Source organism: Podarcis gaigeae (genome assembly GCF_964106915.1).
Source record: "Podarcis gaigeae genome assembly, chromosome: 8".
In the NCBI taxonomy this organism is placed as follows: Eukaryota; Metazoa; Chordata; class Lepidosauria; order Squamata; family Lacertidae; genus Podarcis; species Podarcis gaigeae.
This window is the reverse complement of record NC_139684.1, coordinates 79804718-79824342: the sequence shown is the minus strand read 5'-3', so window position 1 is coordinate 79824342 and position 19625 is coordinate 79804718. Positions and strand designations below refer to the sequence as shown.

The 19625-nt window shown below is 44.7% G+C and overlaps 1 protein-coding gene and 1 long non-coding RNA gene across 13 annotated transcripts in view; one reads left to right on the top strand and one right to left on the bottom strand.

Annotated features, from left to right (window-relative positions):
* Positions 1-6241: 6241 nt before the first annotated feature.
* Positions 6242-10450, top strand: LOC310851876. The gene is made up of 2 exons (XR_014567906.1): positions 6242-6412; positions 8393-10450. It is a non-coding gene; the product is annotated as an uncharacterized lncRNA (long non-coding RNA).
* The window catches only part of POU2F2 (POU class 2 homeobox 2), a 109518-nt gene continuing 98750 nt past the window's right edge, over positions 8858-19625 (bottom strand). For 10 of the 12 annotated variants that reach the window (XM_083753810.1, XM_083753813.1, XM_083753809.1 and 7 more), the window contains 3 exons: positions 17241-17412; positions 16849-16922; positions 8858-14244 (listed from right to left, as the gene is read on the bottom strand). In XM_083753810.1, coding sequence (XP_083609936.1) covers positions 13892-14244; positions 16849-16922; positions 17241-17412 — 599 coding nt within the window. In that variant the 3' untranslated portion in view covers positions 8858-13891. The remainder of the gene's footprint in view (positions 14245-16848; positions 16923-17240; positions 17413-19625) is intronic. The other 2 variants (XM_083753806.1, XM_083753805.1) reach the window with 1 other exon arrangement.

Here is a 19625-nt window from a genome sequence, read left to right as displayed (position 1 = left end):
GCAAATGGCTTTAGATACCGATTAGGTCCATAAATTACCATATAGCATATATTCAGCACAAAAAAACAGTGGCAATTTGTTGCTGACAAAGGACAGCTGGACTTACAAAGGGCCCCATTAACTTCAGTAGCTTAGGGTCTCATCAAACCGAAATCCGGCTCTGATGCTTCCTGTCGCCCAACCACCCTGTGTGCAGGCTCTCAAGGGTCATCTAGTGATTCTAGTCCAACCCCCTGTAATGAAGCCACACTGACAAGTTACATCACATTTGCAATGCAGGATCCCCACCCCAAAGAATTCTGAGGGTTGGAGTCTGTTAAAGTTGCTGGGAGTTGTAGCTTTGAAGGGGGAGGGAGAACTACAGTTCCCAAGAGTCTTTGGGGGAAGCCATGACCGTTCAGGGATATGACTATTGTTAGTGTTGTTCATGTACACTCCAATTTATTCTGCATCTTGAGTGCTTCCGCTGCTGGTTTGGGAAGCGGTGTGCACACGGCTTTAGCCACAATCCGTGTGTGTGTGTGCGTGTGTGTAGCATATATATAGAAAGGAGAAATCATTGGATGCCAAGATCCAAATTTCGCTCAAGTACATACCTCTTTGGTGAGAGAACCCCAGCAGAATCATAGAATTGTAGGGTTGTTAGTGATCTCAAGGGTAATCTAGTCCAACCACCTGCAATGCAGGAATCTGGTGTGGCTTGAACCCACCACCCTGAGATTAGGAGTCTCATGCTCTACTGGTTGAGCTATTGAGCTATGCTAAAGGCACAAAATATGCAACAAAGTAAAGTGTGCAAACATAAGCTGTTAGACCTTTAAAATATGCCCTTTCAAGCGAATTCCAAAATTTCCCTCTTCCCCTGCATACGAAAAAGCCACGTTTGATAAGTTAAAAATTGGTTTACTTACAAACTCTTCAAAGGTCTGGTTCATGCTCTTTTCCATATATCAATAAGAAAAACTGGCAGCAAAACCTAGCTTAATTACTAAATGGTCAAAGTTCTTAGACTACAGTATTGGTATTGGAACTCAAGAGTGGCTGTTGAAAGCCATGTGGTTGAGCTGGAGGACACTGAGCTTCTCAGATAAACAGGGAGTGAACAAGGGCTTGATTACCTATTTCCTCCCAAGGTAAAGGGAAGTGGCATAGCTAAGCCTGGCAGGACAGCATACTCTATGGCATTAACTCCTTCATGTATTACTTAGACTTAAGCATGTTGGTTATATGAGGCTGGGCTGTATTTTAAGCTGTTAATGTGAGCACAGCCTTTTGTGTCTTTAGCTGTTTCTCCCTCTTGGAAACTCAAATCATCACTCAACTGCTGGGCAAGTCACTGTCTTGTTTGACTGACGAACAGAATTGTCAAGAGGCTTCAGTGTACAGCTGCAAGAATTAAACAAAGCAGGCCAGTTCCAGATTGAATGAACCATATTTTACTACTTAAATGTTTGCAGGCTTCAAAGCTATTTTTTATTAAAATGGTACTAAAACTGGCAAAAAGTATACATAGGATTGTTCTATAATTTTGTTTCTCCTGGTGTTTGAAATGCATCAGGTATTAATAAAAATGCAGGAGTCTGCTGGTGCAAAGTACAACTTAATTAATTTGAATAGCACTAGACTGCAGAAAACCTAGATAATTGCATATCTGGCTAAAAGAGCATGCTATTTATGTAGAATTATGCTGAGAGCTATTAATTCAGAAATGGAGTTTGCCATGCTTGGATTTGGAATGGAGGAAATCCCATAACATTTTCAAAAATTATGAAATATCTGGTACTACCACTACCTTGCAGCCCCCAAGCAGAACAAAAGACCAGATGAGTCATTCTTTGGTGAGTTTTGTCTGCTGGTAATAGAATGGGCATAACCCTTGAATTCTTATCATTCCCTTTATCATTAGTTTATTGGGCCAACTAACATTCAAACTGCTGAAAGGGTGACAGCAAGCATTGATTGTGTGGTTCGTCACATACATAAGCACATTTATACCCCTATAAAAGGTGTTGCTTTTCCCAAAGAACCCTAGCTGTTATAGTTTAGCCCCTGCAGAGCTACAATTCCAAGCACATTTAGCAAACTAGTTTCCAGAATTCTTTGGGAGAAGCCATGTGGCTGTTTCCTTCCGCCTGCTTGCCCAAGTGTAAAGAAAGAATACAGGGCCTGCTGTTAAAAAATAAAATCTCGCTGGCCCCAAAGCCTAGCATCTCCATGGCAAGGAAGCTGTCAAATCAGTGGGGCCAGCCCAACACATCTGCTACTTTAGATGAAGGACACAAGAGCACCCCCTATTTGTCTGCAGAAGCCAACCAGACCCGCTGAATCTTACTTCAAAGTAGTGATGGGGACATTATCCTCCACCCACCTGAGAACAGCTCTGTTCAACCTCTAGTGTTGGAGACAGTATGTCTCTAAACACCAGTTGTTGGGAATCATAAATAAGGAGAAACCTGTTGTACACAGGTCCTGCTTTTGGGCTTCCACTTAGAACAGGATTTGGATCCTGGAATAAACAGGCCCTTGTCCCTTGGCCTGTTCCAGAAAACTCCTCTTATCTTCTCCAGCACCTAAGTGCTCTTCCCTGCCTTTCACAACCTGCCACCTGAGGCAGCAATCTCAGTCTACCTAATATTAGGACCAGCCCTGCAAGTCATCTGTAGCCAAGTGTACCAGATGAGTCTTTGGTGAGTTTTGTCTGCTGGTAATAGAATGGGCGTAACCCTTGAATGCTTATCATTCCCTCAGGGATCAAATACTGTTTGATATTTTGCTGGTGGATCACAGGAACGAGAGGTAGTTACTCCAATAAGTCTCGCTCAAGTCACCTAGCCAGCCTGGTATTTTTGCCTGTTGTGAAATCAGATGCCGCCTTTCAAAAGCTCTCATGTTCCTGGCTCAAATGACACTTTCCGCAACAGCAATGCAGTTTTGCTCTCTTGCCCCAAGCAAGGACAGCATGCCCTCCAGAATGCCGTTTCAGGAATTTATGCAACAAGGCTGTTTCTAAGATGAGATCACCATTTTGAGATAAAATAGTGACCAGGGCGGGGACTGTATCCAAATCCATCTGTCCCAGTGAGTGTGGAGCCATGACTGTTGTAAAACCCAAAATACTGGAAATAAATTTCTGCGTTCCGATCACTTCAGTCATGAAGAACTTTGAAAAACTTCAGTCTGTGAAGGAAACCCAAGTTCCTTGGGAGATTCGAGAGGACCCAAATATATTATGTCTCTACCTCTCTTTCAAATCCTGTGTGAGTGCCTGGAGGCTGTTGGAGGATGGATGGCGGCTAATGGATTGAGGTTGAATCCTGACAAGACAGAAGTACTGTTCTTGGGCGACAGGAGGCGGGCTGGTGTGGAGGACTCCCTGATCCTGAACGGGGTAACTGTGCCCCTGAAGGACCAGGTGCGCAGCCTGGGAGTCATTTTGGACTCACAACTGTCCATGGAGGTGCTGGTCAATTCTGCATCCAGGTCAGTTGTCTACCAGCTCCACCTGGTACACAGGCTGAGACCCTACCTGCCCGCAGACTGTCTCGCCAGAGTGGTGCATGCTCTAGTTATCTCCCGCTTGGACTACTGCAATGCGCTCTACGTGGGGCTACCTTTGAAGGTGACCCGGAAACTACAACTAATCCAGAATGCGGCAGCTAGGCTGGTGACTGGGAGCGGCCGCCAAGACCACATAACACCAGTCTTGAAAGACCTACATTGGTTCCCAGTACGTTTCCGAGCACAATTCAAAGTGTTGGTGTTGACCTTTAAAGCCCTAAACGGCCTCGGCCCAGTATACCTAAAGGAGCGTCTCTGCCCCCATCATTCTGCCCGGACGCTGAGATCCAGCGCCGAGGGCCTTCTGATGGTTCCCTCATTGCGAGAAGCAAAGCTACAGGGAACCAGGCAGAGGGCCTTCTGGGTAGTGGTGCCCGCACTGTGGAACGCCCTCCCATGAGATGTCAAAGAGATAAACAACTACCTAACATTTAGAAGACATCTGAAGGCAGCCCTGTTCAGGGAAGATTTTAATGTGTGACATTTTAGTGTATTTTTCATCTTTGTTGGAAGCCGCACAGAGTGGCTGGGGAAACCCAGCCAGATGGGCGGGGTACAAATAATAAATTATTATTGTATTATTGTATTGTAAATCAACCAGAACTCAAGTGATCTGAAGACTACGGTGTTGGCTTAAGAATAGGAATAATTCTGAAAGGCATCTGCTACGCATACGATATGGAGAATCTAGCCTTGGTTGATTAACACTGAGAAACTCAGAAGTCCCAGAATTTGAGGGGCTTCCGCATTCTATTGGGAAAAGGCTAAAATTTATCATGAAAAAAAGGAACCAAGAGCAGCCACGGAAACAGCCATTGGAAGCAACAGCATGCCATTGAGAACTGCTGTATTCAGCAGACCCTCCAAGTGTCCCCATTTTCCAGGGACAGCCCCAGATTTACAGAAGCCGCCCCCTATTTTCATCAGAGAAATACTGGGAGGGTATGGAGCTTCTCTGGAACCAAATAACACTGAAAAAAGCACCAGCACTATATTCTGCTATGTTTCCAGAAGTGGCATTTACGTTATGTGAAAGCTCAGATATAATGCAGAAATTAGCAGTTAGGGAAAAGTCTGAGAAAAGGAATGAGCTGCCACATGAATGGAGTCTATGTTTGCAACCTCTTTGTAGGTTCTGCCCTTTTTATCGCTTCCTGAACATCATAGCAGAAGGGTTAATGATGAACTGCACCCTAATTAGTCACCTTTTGTTCTCCCTATGCGGGAGGGCAGGTTCAATTACTGGTTTACATTACTTTTCTTTCTTTTATTGTGAAACACTACTATTTTGCTATAGAATAAGCAAAAGGGAGGGAAAGGAAGCGAAACCTCTCTTTAATTCATTTTGCTTTCCCCTTAAAAAAAACCACTATGCCAGGAGTTGACTTTACAAGTCTTTAATCTTCAGAGGCAGACTGAATAAGGGGCAGAGCCTGCAAGGAAAATACTTTTAATTAAAGTCACAGTACAGTGGTACCTCGGGTTAAGAACTTAATTCATTCTGGAGGCTTGTTCTTAACCTGAAACTGTTATTAACCTGAAGCACCACTTTAGCTAATGGGGCCACCTGCTGCCACTGCGCCACCACTGCATGATTTCTGTTCTCATCCTGAAGCAAAGTTCTTAACCCGAGATACTATTTCTGGGTTAGTGGAGTCTATACACTGAAGCATCTGTAACTTGAAGCGTATGTAACCTGAGGTGCCATTGTAGTTCTTAGAAGCCTTAATGGCACTCAGTGGCGTAGCATGGGTTGTCAGCACCCGGGGCAAGGCAAGTAATTTGCGCCCCCTAACCCATGGATTTGCGCACCCTAACCCCCAGATGTTGTGCCCGGTGCAGCCAGCCCCCCCCCCGCACCCCTCCACACTACGCCACTGATGGCACTTGCCTGTCCCCTGGAAAGGCTGGCACTGTAACAGCAGTTTTTGGGGGGGTTGGGGTGGGATCACCAGAAAATGAGTCTAAACATAAACGTGGAAGAAAGTGCAGAGAACAGTCGAATGCAACCATTTGGTACTGTCATCCAGATTCTCCATAGAAAAGTGTGCGACCAAATCCGTCAAGTCTAGATAAAGCTAGTTTTAGACCCAGTGATATGTCTGTTGGTTTATATTAAAGACAGTGAAAAAGAAATACAGTTACAAGAAAGGAGATTCTGAGGGAACATCAGGAAGAACTTTTGGGCTGCAAGAGCTGTTTGACAGCGGAACGGTCTCCCTCGGGAGGTTGTGGACTCTCCTTCCTTGGAGGTTTTTAAGCAGAGATTGGATGGCCATCTGTCATGTATGATTTAGCTGGGATTCTAGCATTGCAGGACATTGGACTAGATGACCCCCAGGGTCCTTTCCAACGCTACAATTTTATGATTCTGAAAACTCTCATTGTGACATGTGTTTTATATGCAAAAACGTGGAAAAATCCTCAAAAGGGGACCTATTGCAAAAATATTTAAATGATTAAATTGACAGCTATGCTGAAGGACACTATATTTTTTTTTATTAAAAAAACAGCAACCCACATCCTTGCAGAACTGGATCGCTGCAACTTAACATAGTAGATGGAAGTTATATTTTGAAGAACAGAGATAGAATCTATATCCCTATGAATTATATGAATAGGTGGCATAAAAAAAAAATGATAATGCACAGGGTAAAAACTAGATTTTGAATTAACATGTGTGTTTTGTATCTGTTTACCCCAAGTCAATCAATGAGATCACCTTGGGGAACATTAGAAGCAGGATTTATGTCAAGAACATGTCTTCAGTTTTGTTGGTACAAATCTTTAGATCTCCATCCCATTAGAAGTCACAAATGCTTATCTGATGTTTTATAATTCTTTCATGTTCCTGGTAAAAATTTCTGAGATTTTAAATTTATGGGGTTTTATATATATATATATATATATATATATATATATATATATATATATATTTGCTTTTATATATATATATATAAAAGTTTAAATTTATGTTTGTAATTTTGCATATTGTATATTGACGCGGGTGGCACTGTGGGTTAAACCACAGAGCCTAGGACTTGCCGATCAGGTCAGCAGTTTGAATCCTCGTGACGGGGTGAGCTCCCGTTGCTCGGTCCCTGCTCCTGCCAACCTAGCAGTTCGAAAGCACATCAAAGTGCAAGTAGATAAATAGGTACCGCTCTGGTGGGAAGGTAAACGGCGTTTCTATGCACTGCTCTGGTTCGCCAGAAGCGGCTTAGTCATGCTGGCCACATGACCCGGAAGTTGTAGGGCGGCTCCCTCGGCCAATAAAGCGAGATGAGCGTCGCAACCCCAGAATCGGTCACGACTGGACCTAATGGTCAGGGGTCCCTTTACCTTTATATTGGTATTGCAGGAAGCCACTCTGAGCTCTAAATCATGAAAAGGGATGTGGTTTTAAAATATGTTGCAATAATTTACAAATAATCATGTGAGGGATAGAAGCATGGTGGTTCTGAGAGACAAAGTTGATGTTGAAACAACTGCTGTGCTTCAAGAGTCACCTATAAATCTCCAGCCTTTGATAACATGGACATCCCAATGTAACTTAGAAAATCCAGAATCTCGTGTGGCACTTAGAAAGAAGGTGGCCAGCCTCTTAGGGTCTCCTCCATTCTTACGCAAGGGCTGGAAGTATATCTTGCCATAACAGCTAAACACCTCTCAGAGAGTCAAGCTGTTCAATCATAAGAGTTGTAAAGTTGGAAGGGAATATAAGGGTCCTGTGGTCCAAACCTGTCAATAATAAATTGATGCCATCTAACATTAGCAGACTGGGTACACGGGTGGTGCTGTGGTCTAAACCACTGAGCCTCTCGGGCTTGCCAATCAGAAGGTTGACAGTTTGAATCCCCGCGACGGGGTGAGCTCCTGTTGCTCGGTCCCAGCTCCTGCCAACCTAGCAGTTCAATAGCACATCAAAATGCAAGTAGATAAATAGGTACCACTCTGGCGGGAAGGTAAATGGCGTTTCCGTGCGCTGCTCTGGTTCTCCAGAAGCGGCTTAGTCATGCTGGCCACATGACTGACATCTTTCCGCAGGGCCTGCAAGACAGAGTTGTTCCACCAGGCCTTTGGTTAGGGCGCAGCCTGACCCCCTCCTCTGGCAACCTGCACAGAATTTTGCTTAACGGTTGCCATCAATTTGATTTTAATTAATTTTTATAATGAAATGTTTTTAAAATGTTGGATTATTTGATTGTTTGATTATTTGATTGTAGTTAGCCGCCCTGAGCCCCGCTTCGGCTGGGGAGGGCGGGATATAAATAAAATTTATTATTATTATTATTATTATTATTATTATTATTATTATTATGACCCGGAAAAACTGTCTGCGGACAAACGTCGGCTCCCTCGGCCAGTAAAGCAAGATGAGCGTTGCAACCCCAAAGTCGTTCCCGACTGGACTTAATTGTCAGGGGTTCCTTTACCCTTACCTTTTTTTAACATTGGCAGATTCACAATCGCTGAGACAGTGTCACCACATCACATCTGAAATCAAAGATTGAAACATGGAGCCTTACAACTTTTTCCTTACAACTTGAAAAAAAAGGTTTATTTTCCATACAAATGGAACTGGGAGGAACCTTTTTTAAAAAAAAATCACATCTCAATTTAAATTTGGTTGGGTCACCAGCAAGGGGCTGGATAAAACTGCTTCAGAAGCAGTGCTGGCTATCCGTTATCAGGTGTTTTAATCTGCACATCCCTTTGACACTGCAAAGCAAGTAGCATGTTGAATGTCAGCAGAAAATTTGGAAACCCCCCCCCCTCCAACCAGGTAGCGCATACTCAGGGCTCCATGCTGTTTTTCTCTCTTGTTCCCCAGGACCAAAGCAGCTTCTGTTCCTTCTCAACTGCGGACATGGAAGAAAAGCAGTTGCAGAGTCATTTCCTGTCTACAAAGACCTGGCCTAGTAGTGGGAGATCAATCCTTGCTTCGAAACAATAAGCAAAGCAAAGGATGCTTTCTGACGGGCGTGTAGATGAAGTGGCTGTTGGAGCCAGTGGTCAATACAGACAAGGCCTTCCCCTTTGATAAGGTAACCAGTACTTTGTAACGGTAAAAGCTGAGCCATTTCAGAGCCAGAATTAATGACCAGCGCTCCATGAGGATCTGATTGGAAGTGTTTGGAAATTCCTTACCGTTCCTCGTTAGTCAGATGGAGATTTTGCCCCCACCCCAAATTTGATCCCACAGAAGTAAGAGAGTCTCCGATTCATCACATTCCCCACAGGACTGTCAACGCCATTCAGCCACCATGACAGACTTCCAATTCCTTTTCAACTCGTCTTTGGTTGCAAGATTTTTATTTTGTTTTTGTTTTTTTAATTTAAAAAAAAGACAGGGAAAAAAAAAACACAAACCACGACAGAACCAAATAAAATAACAAATTAAAAAAAAATCACTCAGAATATTTGTTACATTATCATCATCATCATCATCATCATTATTAATTTTTTTTTTCAAGTCACTTCTAAGCCCCACAGTTACAAATAAATTAACAAGACAGGATCAGACCCCGGAAGATTTAAAAATGAAAATAAAAATAAAAATTGAATACTAGGAACTAACTACCTTTGGCAAAGTTATCACACGATTTTTCCACTGCTCCCGGGTTGGCTACAGCAACAGGCCAGTCTTGTTGGGGTGGTGGTGGTAAGGGAGTCGGGGGCTGGAGCAGCATCCCTCATGCAAAGGTCAGCCCATTTGACCCACTTTTCCAGGGCTATCAAAATGTGACAGACACCCTCCCTGGTGTAGAAGCGCCTCATGAGGTTCCCTTCTCTCGTGACCCAGATACGGGCCGCCGAGGACCTAACAAGCACCCAGGAGAAGAAGTCAGGAGAGATGCTCCATGGAGCCTTCAGTGGGATCTACGGTCAAGAATTTGCGTTGGATGTTGGACAGCGCCCAAGTGGAGGCTCTGGCACCATCGCTGTCCTGCAATTAACCCCGGTGCAAAAGCGCCCGTTATATTAGGGCAGAACCCGCTTTATGTAAACAAGGCCCACTGAGATTCATCTAGCCCCCACCACGATTCCGACACCTCTTTTACCCAAGCGGCTGAGTCTCCTTTTCCAACACAGTGGGAAAAGAGTCTCCGTAGAAGGACACCAAGGTTTTAAGGGAATGGATCACCTTTTGGGGACCTGGGCCGTCCTCCTGATTTCCCTCCTGGGGGTGAGAGAAGATGCTGCACCTGATCCCCACCGCCCCAAACAGACCCGTCCGGCACACACCCTTAATAAAGCTTTTCTATTTGGTTTATCATTAAAGTATATGAGGTATATGGCGGGCTATCTCCAAAGAGCCTTATGGTGGGTGTCTTGGCACTATGAGGGGAGGGAGGGGGTCTAGCCTGCCCCCCTCCCTTGTGCCCCCCCAACCCTGGGTCGGGCACCGGCACGGAGGCGTGTGAGCAAATATTTGGTTTTACAGCTGTACTTTAAAGCTTGTTTCCTTCCTCGTTCTGAAACTCCTAGGAGCGCGGGAGGTTGGCGGAACAGAGAGATGTGGCGGCTTTTCAAAGAGGGCAGCCTGGCATCTCACGCCTGTTTTCTCTTACCAGCCATTGGGGGGGGGGAGTATGTGGACCAGAGAGGCAAGGATGGCTACGGAGACAGCAAAGCATCTTGCCCCACAAGACCAGTGGCCAAATCTGAAATGAGTACCACGTAGTTCTCCTCTAGACCAACCAAAACAAAATTTCCCTCCCCAGGCTAGCGATAACTCTGCATTTAGTCCTCATTTACAGTCCTCAATTTGGGGGTGAGGGAAGAAGTGGGGGTACCCCTCTGGCTTGAGTCCGCAGTTGCAAAATTCACAACCTCCCATCTATCTAACTCCTAAAACTGGAGAGAGCCGGTCGTTGTTGTTGTTGTTGTTTTTTAAAAAAGAGTTGAAAGTGATTTGAGACAGGCAACATCACTCACTCTGTTTCTCTTGCCCCACTATATTGCCTCTGGTCAAACAGCCGGCTGGTTTTTGAAGGCAGAGAGAGGGAAGAATGCCCACATCGCCACTCGTCATTCCCCTTTCAACTCTCTGAAAAAGGAAACGCCTCTCTCCAGATTCTAAGCAACCTTTCCAACTTTCCATCACCCTTTGCTTGCCCTATATATCTTGGCTGTTTCCCCTCCATGCCATTCACCCACCGCTCAGCTCCGCACATGGAGATAGGGTCATTTTTGGTCTAGAATCAATTTTTTTAAAAAAACACGTTTTGGTTTTTGTTTCTTTTTTTGTTGATTTTTTGTTTAGTTTTTTTCCCTTTTTTATCTTTTTTTTGTTGCAAACCTTTAGCGTTTGTTTGTTTTTTTGTCTTTTTTTTAATACAGTAAGAAGCGATAAAGCGGAACATAGAATTTTCTCTATAAAAAAAAAATAGAAGATACCCCCCAAAAGAATTTTTTTCCCCAAAAAAGAAAAAAAGAAAGAAAAAGAGTAACAAATATCACTAAAACAGTTACATTCCACCTAGTAACACGTTCAGTAGCACATGAGAGAGAGAGAGAGAAATTGGACTCCCCAAATGTTTTTCCTTCTTTTTTCCCCAGATGTCCACCATAATAGGATGACTGGAATCTTAAAAGAGACAGATAAATACTCGCCGGTTCTCTCTCACTCACGCACATAATGGGATGAAAAACTTTTTTTTCAAGTCTTTTAAAACTAGGTGTTTCCTGTTTTTTGTTTGTTTGTTTCATTTTTGGAAAGTTTCACAGTATTTTTTTTCTTTTGTTATCTCAAACCCACCTGAACGCTATAACACAGCAAAAGCAGGAGATAAAATGAGGTCGAGGGTTTTTTTCTTCCCTTTAAGAAAGGTTTCAAAGTTCTTTTTTTTTGTTTGTTTGCTTGTTTATCTTTTTTCCACTCTGTCCTTTTGTTTTGTTTTTTGTTTTCTACCAGATCGCAGTATGCCATGGCTAACTTCCTTCTCTGCAACAGCAAGACTTTGGTTCGCAGGAGTTGAAAGTAAAAGACGAACATTCAAAGAGCCCCCAAAACACTGACTAAAAAAAAACACCCCTCAAACACATTTAGAAATAAAATCCCAAACCAAGCAGTTTAAAAAAAAATAAAATAAAGGAAACCAACAAAAAATGTACAAAATAAAAGTTTAAAAACAAAAAAATTAAAAAGAGCGTTTTGAGAAGCCATTTTTAAAGCTTTCTAGATTTGTGGGAGGAAGTTTCAGGATCCTCTGATCTCACCCTCCCAACTTCCATTGATTTGGTTCATTTTACTTTTATTTTGTCTCTTTGCCACTTATAAAATCTTGGCTTCTCAACGCACCTTTCCATGAGGTATTTTTTTTTTCAGGACAGAGAAAGACGGTTGAGCCATTTGTCTAACCAGAGAAAGTAAAGATTTCCCATTTATTCCCACGTGGTTTTTTTCATCCTTTCTTCTTCAATTAAAAGTTTTTTGTGTGGTGGGTTTTTTTTGTTGTACGCTTCCTTTGTTCACATGGTTGGTTCTTTTTGGTTAAAAGTTTTGTCTCTCGCCTCCGAGTCTCTGTGAGCCACATAAAAGGGGGGATTTTTATCCCTCTTCTGTGGTTTCATTTTTATTCCCCAGTGGTCTTCATCTTGTTGTTTTCTGTAGTGATGTCTATCAATTTTTGGTTTTTTTCTGGAAAATGTAAAGAATGCTGAAATTCCCGTTTTTTTTGTTTTGTTTTGGTTTTTGTCAGGCACTGGAATATGAGTATTATTATTTTTTTCAGAACACAGATATAAAAATAAAAAGAATAAGAATAAAAATTACACATCCCCTGTTTTCAGAAAAATAACCCCTGATACTAACCCCAGGCAAAAATCAATTTAGAAAAGAAAAACTACAGAAAAATTGAACACTGGCAAAAGAAAGAAAAAGCTGATAAAACAAAACGTACATGTTTAGTGCTGCCCATCCTGAAACAGTTGAAGGCTGAGACTTTCAATAAGGCTTCTTGTCTTGCAAAGACATGAGTATTTACATTTTGTACCCTGTGAGTAACCCAGGGGTTACTAATAAGCTTACTCCTGAATGGATGCAATTCATTCCGTCCTCAGTGGGGTAACAGGGAGAGGGAAATGCCTAGGCTCCTCCATCTGCATTCGATACACTAGATCAGGATGGGGAAACTGTGGCCTTCCAAATGTTCCTGGACTCCAGCTCCCATCAGCCCCAGCAAGCATGGCCAATGCTCAGGGATGATGGGATATGTAGTACAGCAACCTCTGAAGGGGTACAGAGTTCTCACCCAGGCACTAGATACTCTGGTCTTATGATGAATCAGAATCAGAGGTAAGGAACTAGACAGGGAGCAGTTTCCCCACCACCAACACCAGCTCTCCTTTCAAGCCAGAAATGGCTATATATGTAGGAATGCATTGGCAAGCAAGCTGGTCAAAGGATGCTGTGGTCTAGAGGTTCTTGGGTGTGTTTTTTAGTTCATTGCAAGGCTGAGTCAGGTAGAAGCAGAGATGCAAAATAATAATAATCATTGCAGGACATCAATTAGGAAACCATCATGGGAAGTTGGTACCTAATTCTCATTATTGCCTTTTGAAAATCCTAGCCTTCGTGAGAATCCCTCTAAACTATAAAGTTTGTTCCGAAAAACACAGCAGAAAAGGATATTATTTTAGCATTTTAAAAAGGAAAAGGAAAATATATATAGCAAGATCCTGAAATTAAACCAATATACCCCCCACCCTGTCCAACCCTTTCTGGATCCCAAAGAAAAGTAAAAGAATAAATAAGAATAAATAAGAGTTTTGAAAGACATTCGACCAGACACAGAAGTTAGAAAAGTCTGTAAAAAGCTTTGGGTGAAGCTAGGACTGGTGATTTTTGGTGTGAGATTCATTTTCCCCTTAAGGATTTTAAATGTGTTTTTTCTTTTTTTCCTTTTCTTACAAAAAAAAAAAAAAGAACAACCGATCCCCATTTATTTGTTTCCTTTCTGAAACTGTCCAGGAAACTAGCGAATAAGAAATAAAGAGAAATCAATGAAAATAATTCAAGCAAAACAATTGACAAAGTCACCTTTTGCAAGGCATTTTGTCCTGAACATCGGAGGGGGAAAAGAAAAAAAGGAAAAAAATGAACGCTAAAAGTTTGGGGAATTCTTTTTGGTTTCTTCCTTTGTCCCTTTTTGCTTTGCTTGTTTGGTTGCTTTGGGTTATTTTTTGGTTGGTTTTTCGTTTGGCTGTTGCTGACAATTCTTTGTTTGGTTTTTTTTTTTTTTTGGTTTCACTCGTCGGTTTGTACGTCCGCTCCTTACTACCCCCACGTGTCGAGAAGGCGGGGAAGATGCTCCCCCCTCAGCCCTCATTCCGTCTTGGCATCCGGCTCGGTGGATCCGGGACCAGCCTGCCCCAGAGTCTGCGCCACTTCGCTGGAGGAGCTGCATGAGGAACAGGAGGAGGAGGAGGAAGAGGAAGAAGAGGAGGAGGTCAGGGTGGGCGACTTGCTGGGCATGGAGGCAGCCACAGCAGCAGCCGCCGCAGACACCAGCCCCACGCCTCCCGGGGCAGCACTCAGCAAGGGCAGGCCTGCATGGTTGAGGAAGAGCGACGAAGTCACGATGCTCTGGCTTCCAGTCGTGCCTCCGCTGGTACTGAAGACCAAGTTACCACTGGCATCAAGGCTGGTAATTGGCAGGCTTCCACCACTGGCCAATGCTGCAAAGGAGGAGGGGGAAAAGAACAGCAGTTAGGGCGCATGTGCGCCAGCATGATGCCAGTAGCTTCTGGTCACAGAATTGTCGAAACGTAGAAGCGTAGAGTTGGAAGGGACCACAGGGGTCATCTAGTCCAACCCCCTTGAAATATACTCGGAGGTTGCGGATTCACTTCCACCTGGAGCTGGATTGGGTGGCTCCTGTGAACCAATCAGACGGCTGCATTCTATACCCTATTGTTCTAGGGCCAATCAGACTGCTGCATTCTGAATCCTATTCAACTCAGTACATAACAGCCCTGCAATACAAGACTCTTTTGCCCAACGTGGGGCTTGAACCCACGACTCTGAAACTAAGGGTCTCCTGTTCTTCCGACTGAGCTATCCCAGCCTTCAGCATGCAATGGGTCCAGAGGAAATGCATTAGCGCTGTGGCTCTCCTCTTGATGTTTTGATGCGGGGGGTCATCTCTCATCAGACCACTCGTTATTTTCTCAGCAGCCTCCGAGGCCCCCCACCATGACAAAATGGCAGCAGCACATTTCAGCACAGCCGCAGTTCAAACGACACCTGCTCCCAACCACAGCTCCACATCGCCGTCTCCCTCCCCCAGCACGGTTCACATAGAAAAGGACACATGGTGTGCGGAGAGAAGGGTGAGCACAGATGATTCGCAGGTGCAATGTTACAGACGGATGTTATGAAGTAGGATGCTTTCTACCATAGGTAAGCTAAGGGATGGGATGGAGAAGAGACCTCAACAGGAATGAGAGGAGGTTCTGAGGGACTCCACTGACCTGTTGCACTCATGCGCATCCGCACAACATTTGCACAGCAGCTCATATACACTTTCATCCAAACTCAAATGTTTCATGCTTGAAATCAGAGGGGGAGGTGTTTTTAAAGCACATGGGGATGGGCCCTAACTCAGTGGTAGAACGCATGCCTTTCCTACAGAAGGACACAGTTTCAATGGCCTGCATCTCCATCTAAAAGGATCTCAGGGCTGAAAGAACCCTGTTTGAATCCTATAGGAGCTGCTGTTGAATAGACAACCCTGGGCTAGACAGACCAGGGGTTTGATTCAGGGCAAGAAAGCTTTATCTGCTCAATCTGTGACCCATCAAGGCAAAACTGTCCATGGAGCTGTCCGTGGAGGCACAGGTCAAATCTGTACCCAGGGCAGCTGTTTACCAGCTCCATCTGGTACATAGGCTGAGACCCTACCTGCCTGCAGATTGTCTCACCAGAGTGGTGCATGCTCTGGTTATCTCCCGCTTGGACTACTGCAATGCGCTCTACGTGGGGCTACCTTTGAAAGTGACCCGGAAACTACAACTAATCCAGAACGCGGCAGCTAGACTGGTGACTGGGAGCGGCTGCCGAGACCATATAACACTGGTCTTGAAAGACCTACATTGGCTCCCAGTACGTTTCCGAGCACAACTGAAAGCGTTGGTGCTGACCTTTAAAGCCCTAAATGGCCTCGGTCCAGAATATCTGAAGGAGCGCCTCCTCCCCCATCGTTCAGCCTGGACACTGAGGTCCAGCTCCGAGGGCCTTCTGGCGGTTCCCTCACTGCGAGAGGCCAAGTTACAAGGAACCAGGCAGAGGGTCTTCTGGGTAGTGGCGCCCGCCCTGTGGAACGCCCTCCCATCAGATGTCAAAGTGATAAACAACTACCTGACATTTAGAAGACATCTGAAGGCAGCCCTGTTCAGGGAAGTTTTTAATATGTGACATTTTAGTGTATTTTTCATCTTTGTTGGAAGCCGCCCAGAGTGGCTGGGGAAACCCAGCCAGATGGGCGGGGTACAAATAATAAATTATTATTATTATTATTATTATCATCATCATTATTATTATTATTATTATTATTATTATTATTATTAAAACACAGGCACACCAGTGATGCGCCATGGGCTTGACAATCCCATTTTTGTAATTCCAAGCAGGCATTAAAAACTGGTTTCGATAAGTCTCTGATAAGCCATCGTGCATGACTGCATTGGGCATGGTGGATAACCAGTTGTACAGGCTGGTTTTAGGCACTTCTACAAGTGTGATTTCTGGCTGGTCACTGTGCGGAACAGGATGTTGGACCTCAGCCTTGGACACAGAGTTTTACATCACAGACCCTGTGCTATATGATGACCTCAGTGAGCAGACAAGGTGTGTAAACTGAAAGAAGTGGGCAGAGAAATTCATAGTTGGCTCAATGCTGCCACCTGTTGAGAATAGGAATGAATGAATATGTCAATTTCTCTGTCTCTCATTTTCCCAATCTTAAATTCAGTTCTCCACATTAGTTTGTGATTTAAATTTTTTTTTTAAATCCTCATGAAAATTCACCAATGTTTTAGTGTGAATTTCTCCTAATAAGTAATCAGTTTTGAAGAATGGCTGTGTTTCGGGTTTATGTATTCTTTCTGTGTGTATATGTTCACATACACACACTTTTTGCTTCTCTCTCTCTCTCTCTCTCTCTCTCTCTCTCTCTCTCTCTCACACACACACACACACACACACACACAGAGTCTTGTACAGACAGGCCAGTGGAGCAAATGGCAGTGATGACATCATGTCTGATCTTCTTTTTCACAAACCTTGTATGGTGGCCAGCGGGTTGGTGGCCATTAGCGCTGGGTTTAACCCTGCATTCACCCCTAGCACTGTGCTTCTGAAATCAAACCAGAGGCAGCAGGTTAAAGTTGGGGATCTACAGTGCTAACACTAGAGTGTCACCCCCACCCCCCGCAATCACCTGTTCAAAATGGGTCCAGAAGGTAGCTTAAAATGACGTGTGAGACATTGTTTTATGGAAAATCTTTTATTTCAGGTGAGTTCTAATTCCCGTACTGTTTGGGTTATGTCCCCCAAGGCCCCCTCCCTCTAATAGTGTGAGCCTTGCCAGGATCAAACCTCTTCTCCCACAGTCCAACTATTGAGGAAGCTGAAACCCCCCCCCCCCCAGACCTTTCTCTCCCGCACCACTTACCCCGTACTGGGATTCAGGCCTTGCAAGCTGATAGCTGGGTGACTGCTGCTCTGGGGACTGGGGTTTGTGCTGTTGCTTGGGGGTGGCGTGACCGAGTTGAGGGTGGTGCCCCCTGCTCCCACCGCTGTCCGACTGGGGGTCAGGGAGCAGACTGTGGGGGACAAGGTAGTAACTGTCCAAAAGAAGAGCAAAGAAAGTGAAGGAGAGTTGCCAAGGCTCCATTTTGCTGGTGGTCAGAAGCAGGAGCCCACAGGCATGGTAGCCAACCATTATTTGAAGCTGCACCAGCTCTGCCTCTCCCCCAAAAGAGGGCATCCCTCTAACGGCAGGCTGAACTTCAGAGGCACCCAGAAGTGCAAGATCTCTACATGTTTCCAAGTTCCTCTGAAGCTCAGTGTGACATCTCATTCCCTGAATGTTCAGAGTCAAGACAAAACTAAGTACATCTTTGCGGAACATGTAATTAAAATTTTGATCTTGCTACTACTGGATACGGTGAGGCGTGGGGTGAAACTGCCGCAGCTCTCACCACGGAAGCAGAGACGCTTTCACCCCTGCGCCTTGCAAGCCGTGACAACTTGTTTGTGAGGCTTTTTTGCGAGGCTCAGCTGGGGGGTGGGAAAGCTCCCCACCCCAGCTGAACATTAAACTGCTCCTGCCAGCCCCCCCCCCAGCTGAGCAAGCCCTATGCTTCTCCAGCTTGTGCGCAAAGCATCGGAGCTCGCTCAGCTGGGGACAGGTTTAAAGAAGCCAAGGGAGGAACAAGCTGTATTGGCCTGGCAATACAGTTCACTCCTCCCTCTGTGGTATGAAAGGCGGAGTAATAGCAGCTTCACCTGGTAGTATATTGCAGGTGAAACCGCCGCTGATCCTGAGTTCCTCTGCTACCAGCAGTGGCCCAATGTTGAAAGTGGCACTGGTAGCAGACGGGTTCAGGAGCGGCATCGGTTTCACCTGTGATATACCACCGGGTGAAGCCACCATCGTGGTCTGCCAGTACCAGTCCAGTACTGAAGGCAGTATACCTCTGAATCGCAAGTGGGGAGTAGTGCTGTTGCACTCAGGTCCTGCCCTAAGCCAACAACTCCATAGATTGTTCCCCACTGTAGGAAGAGAAGAGCAAAGTAGGAGAGTTCAAGCTGCGTGTAATTTGTATAACCATGGTTTGTGGCTTAGGGCTTATCCACACTTTCCAAGCACAGTCCGCACTTTAAAACTCTGTGTCCAAGCACGCACACCCACCCTTCCTTTTGCTGCAAAGCTTTTTCGGCAAAAAACTTCTCTTTAATGCTCAATCGGAATAAATGTAAATCTGCAGAAAACCCAAATTGATGTTTGCTTTAGAAAAGTGCTAAAGAGCAGGTTTTTGCAGAGAAAGATCCAGAGGCACTGACCTTTTAAGCATAGACCTGTGTCTGCAAAGAGTGGGGCACAAGGGAAGTGTGAATAAGCCCCTCTGTGTTTCATTCAAGTAGTTGGACAGTTTCTCCAAAACAGCTTTCCCCTCTACAGAATGCCAGATGAGAATTTGCACGGGTAAACACATTGGGAGCGCTATGGAGAGCTAAGCCAGCTAAGTGCATATGCTTTTGAGCATTAAAAAAAAAACCATCACACAAATAGTGATCAAAAGCGACGTCGCTATGAACGCTTGGCCGCCACAAGCCAGTTATCCCTGTTCTGAAAACACTAACAAATAGTTAAGATCCTCCTTGTCACATGTCATTTGTCTGCCCAAAATTGCAGCCTCCTAAGAATGTTTTTCATTAAAAGAAAAAAATGTTATTCTTGGATGTTGTTGCACATATTCATGTGCTAATACGACATTGAATATATCAGCACTAGCTCAGGTTGGACAGTTTCACATTGGTTTTATGTGGTGGTGTAACCAGACAATACAACTGCCACCACCTGCTGATGGAACATTGGAGCATCACCCCAGAATCCAGGCTGCAGATCTCACCAAGTTCAACACAATTCTATGTCTGCATCTGCCATAGCATTGCCAGCGGCATTACAAGTGCCAGGTCATCACAATTCAGAGGCAATTTCGCAGTGTGTGGGGTATGTGGTAGCAGCAGAGGGAGCAAAGCACAACTTTCTTGTGCTCTTTTTGGCCTCACTAGCACTCCAAGTCTTGCTTCCAAGTCTCCTTAAGCATGCAGCAAGAAGTTAAGTTTTGCAGAGCTAAAGGGAAAGCACAAGAGTGCTGCACGGTTTCCACACCAGGTACCGGACTGGGACAACTAGTCCCATGATCTCAAGTCAATAATATGTGCATAGCAGCATTTTCTTACCTGGCAGTCCCAGTCCTTCCCTGGCATAGAAACATGCTCTCTTGGGGCCTCTGGAGCACCTGCTGCCTTCTCTGCCATTGCCACCTCT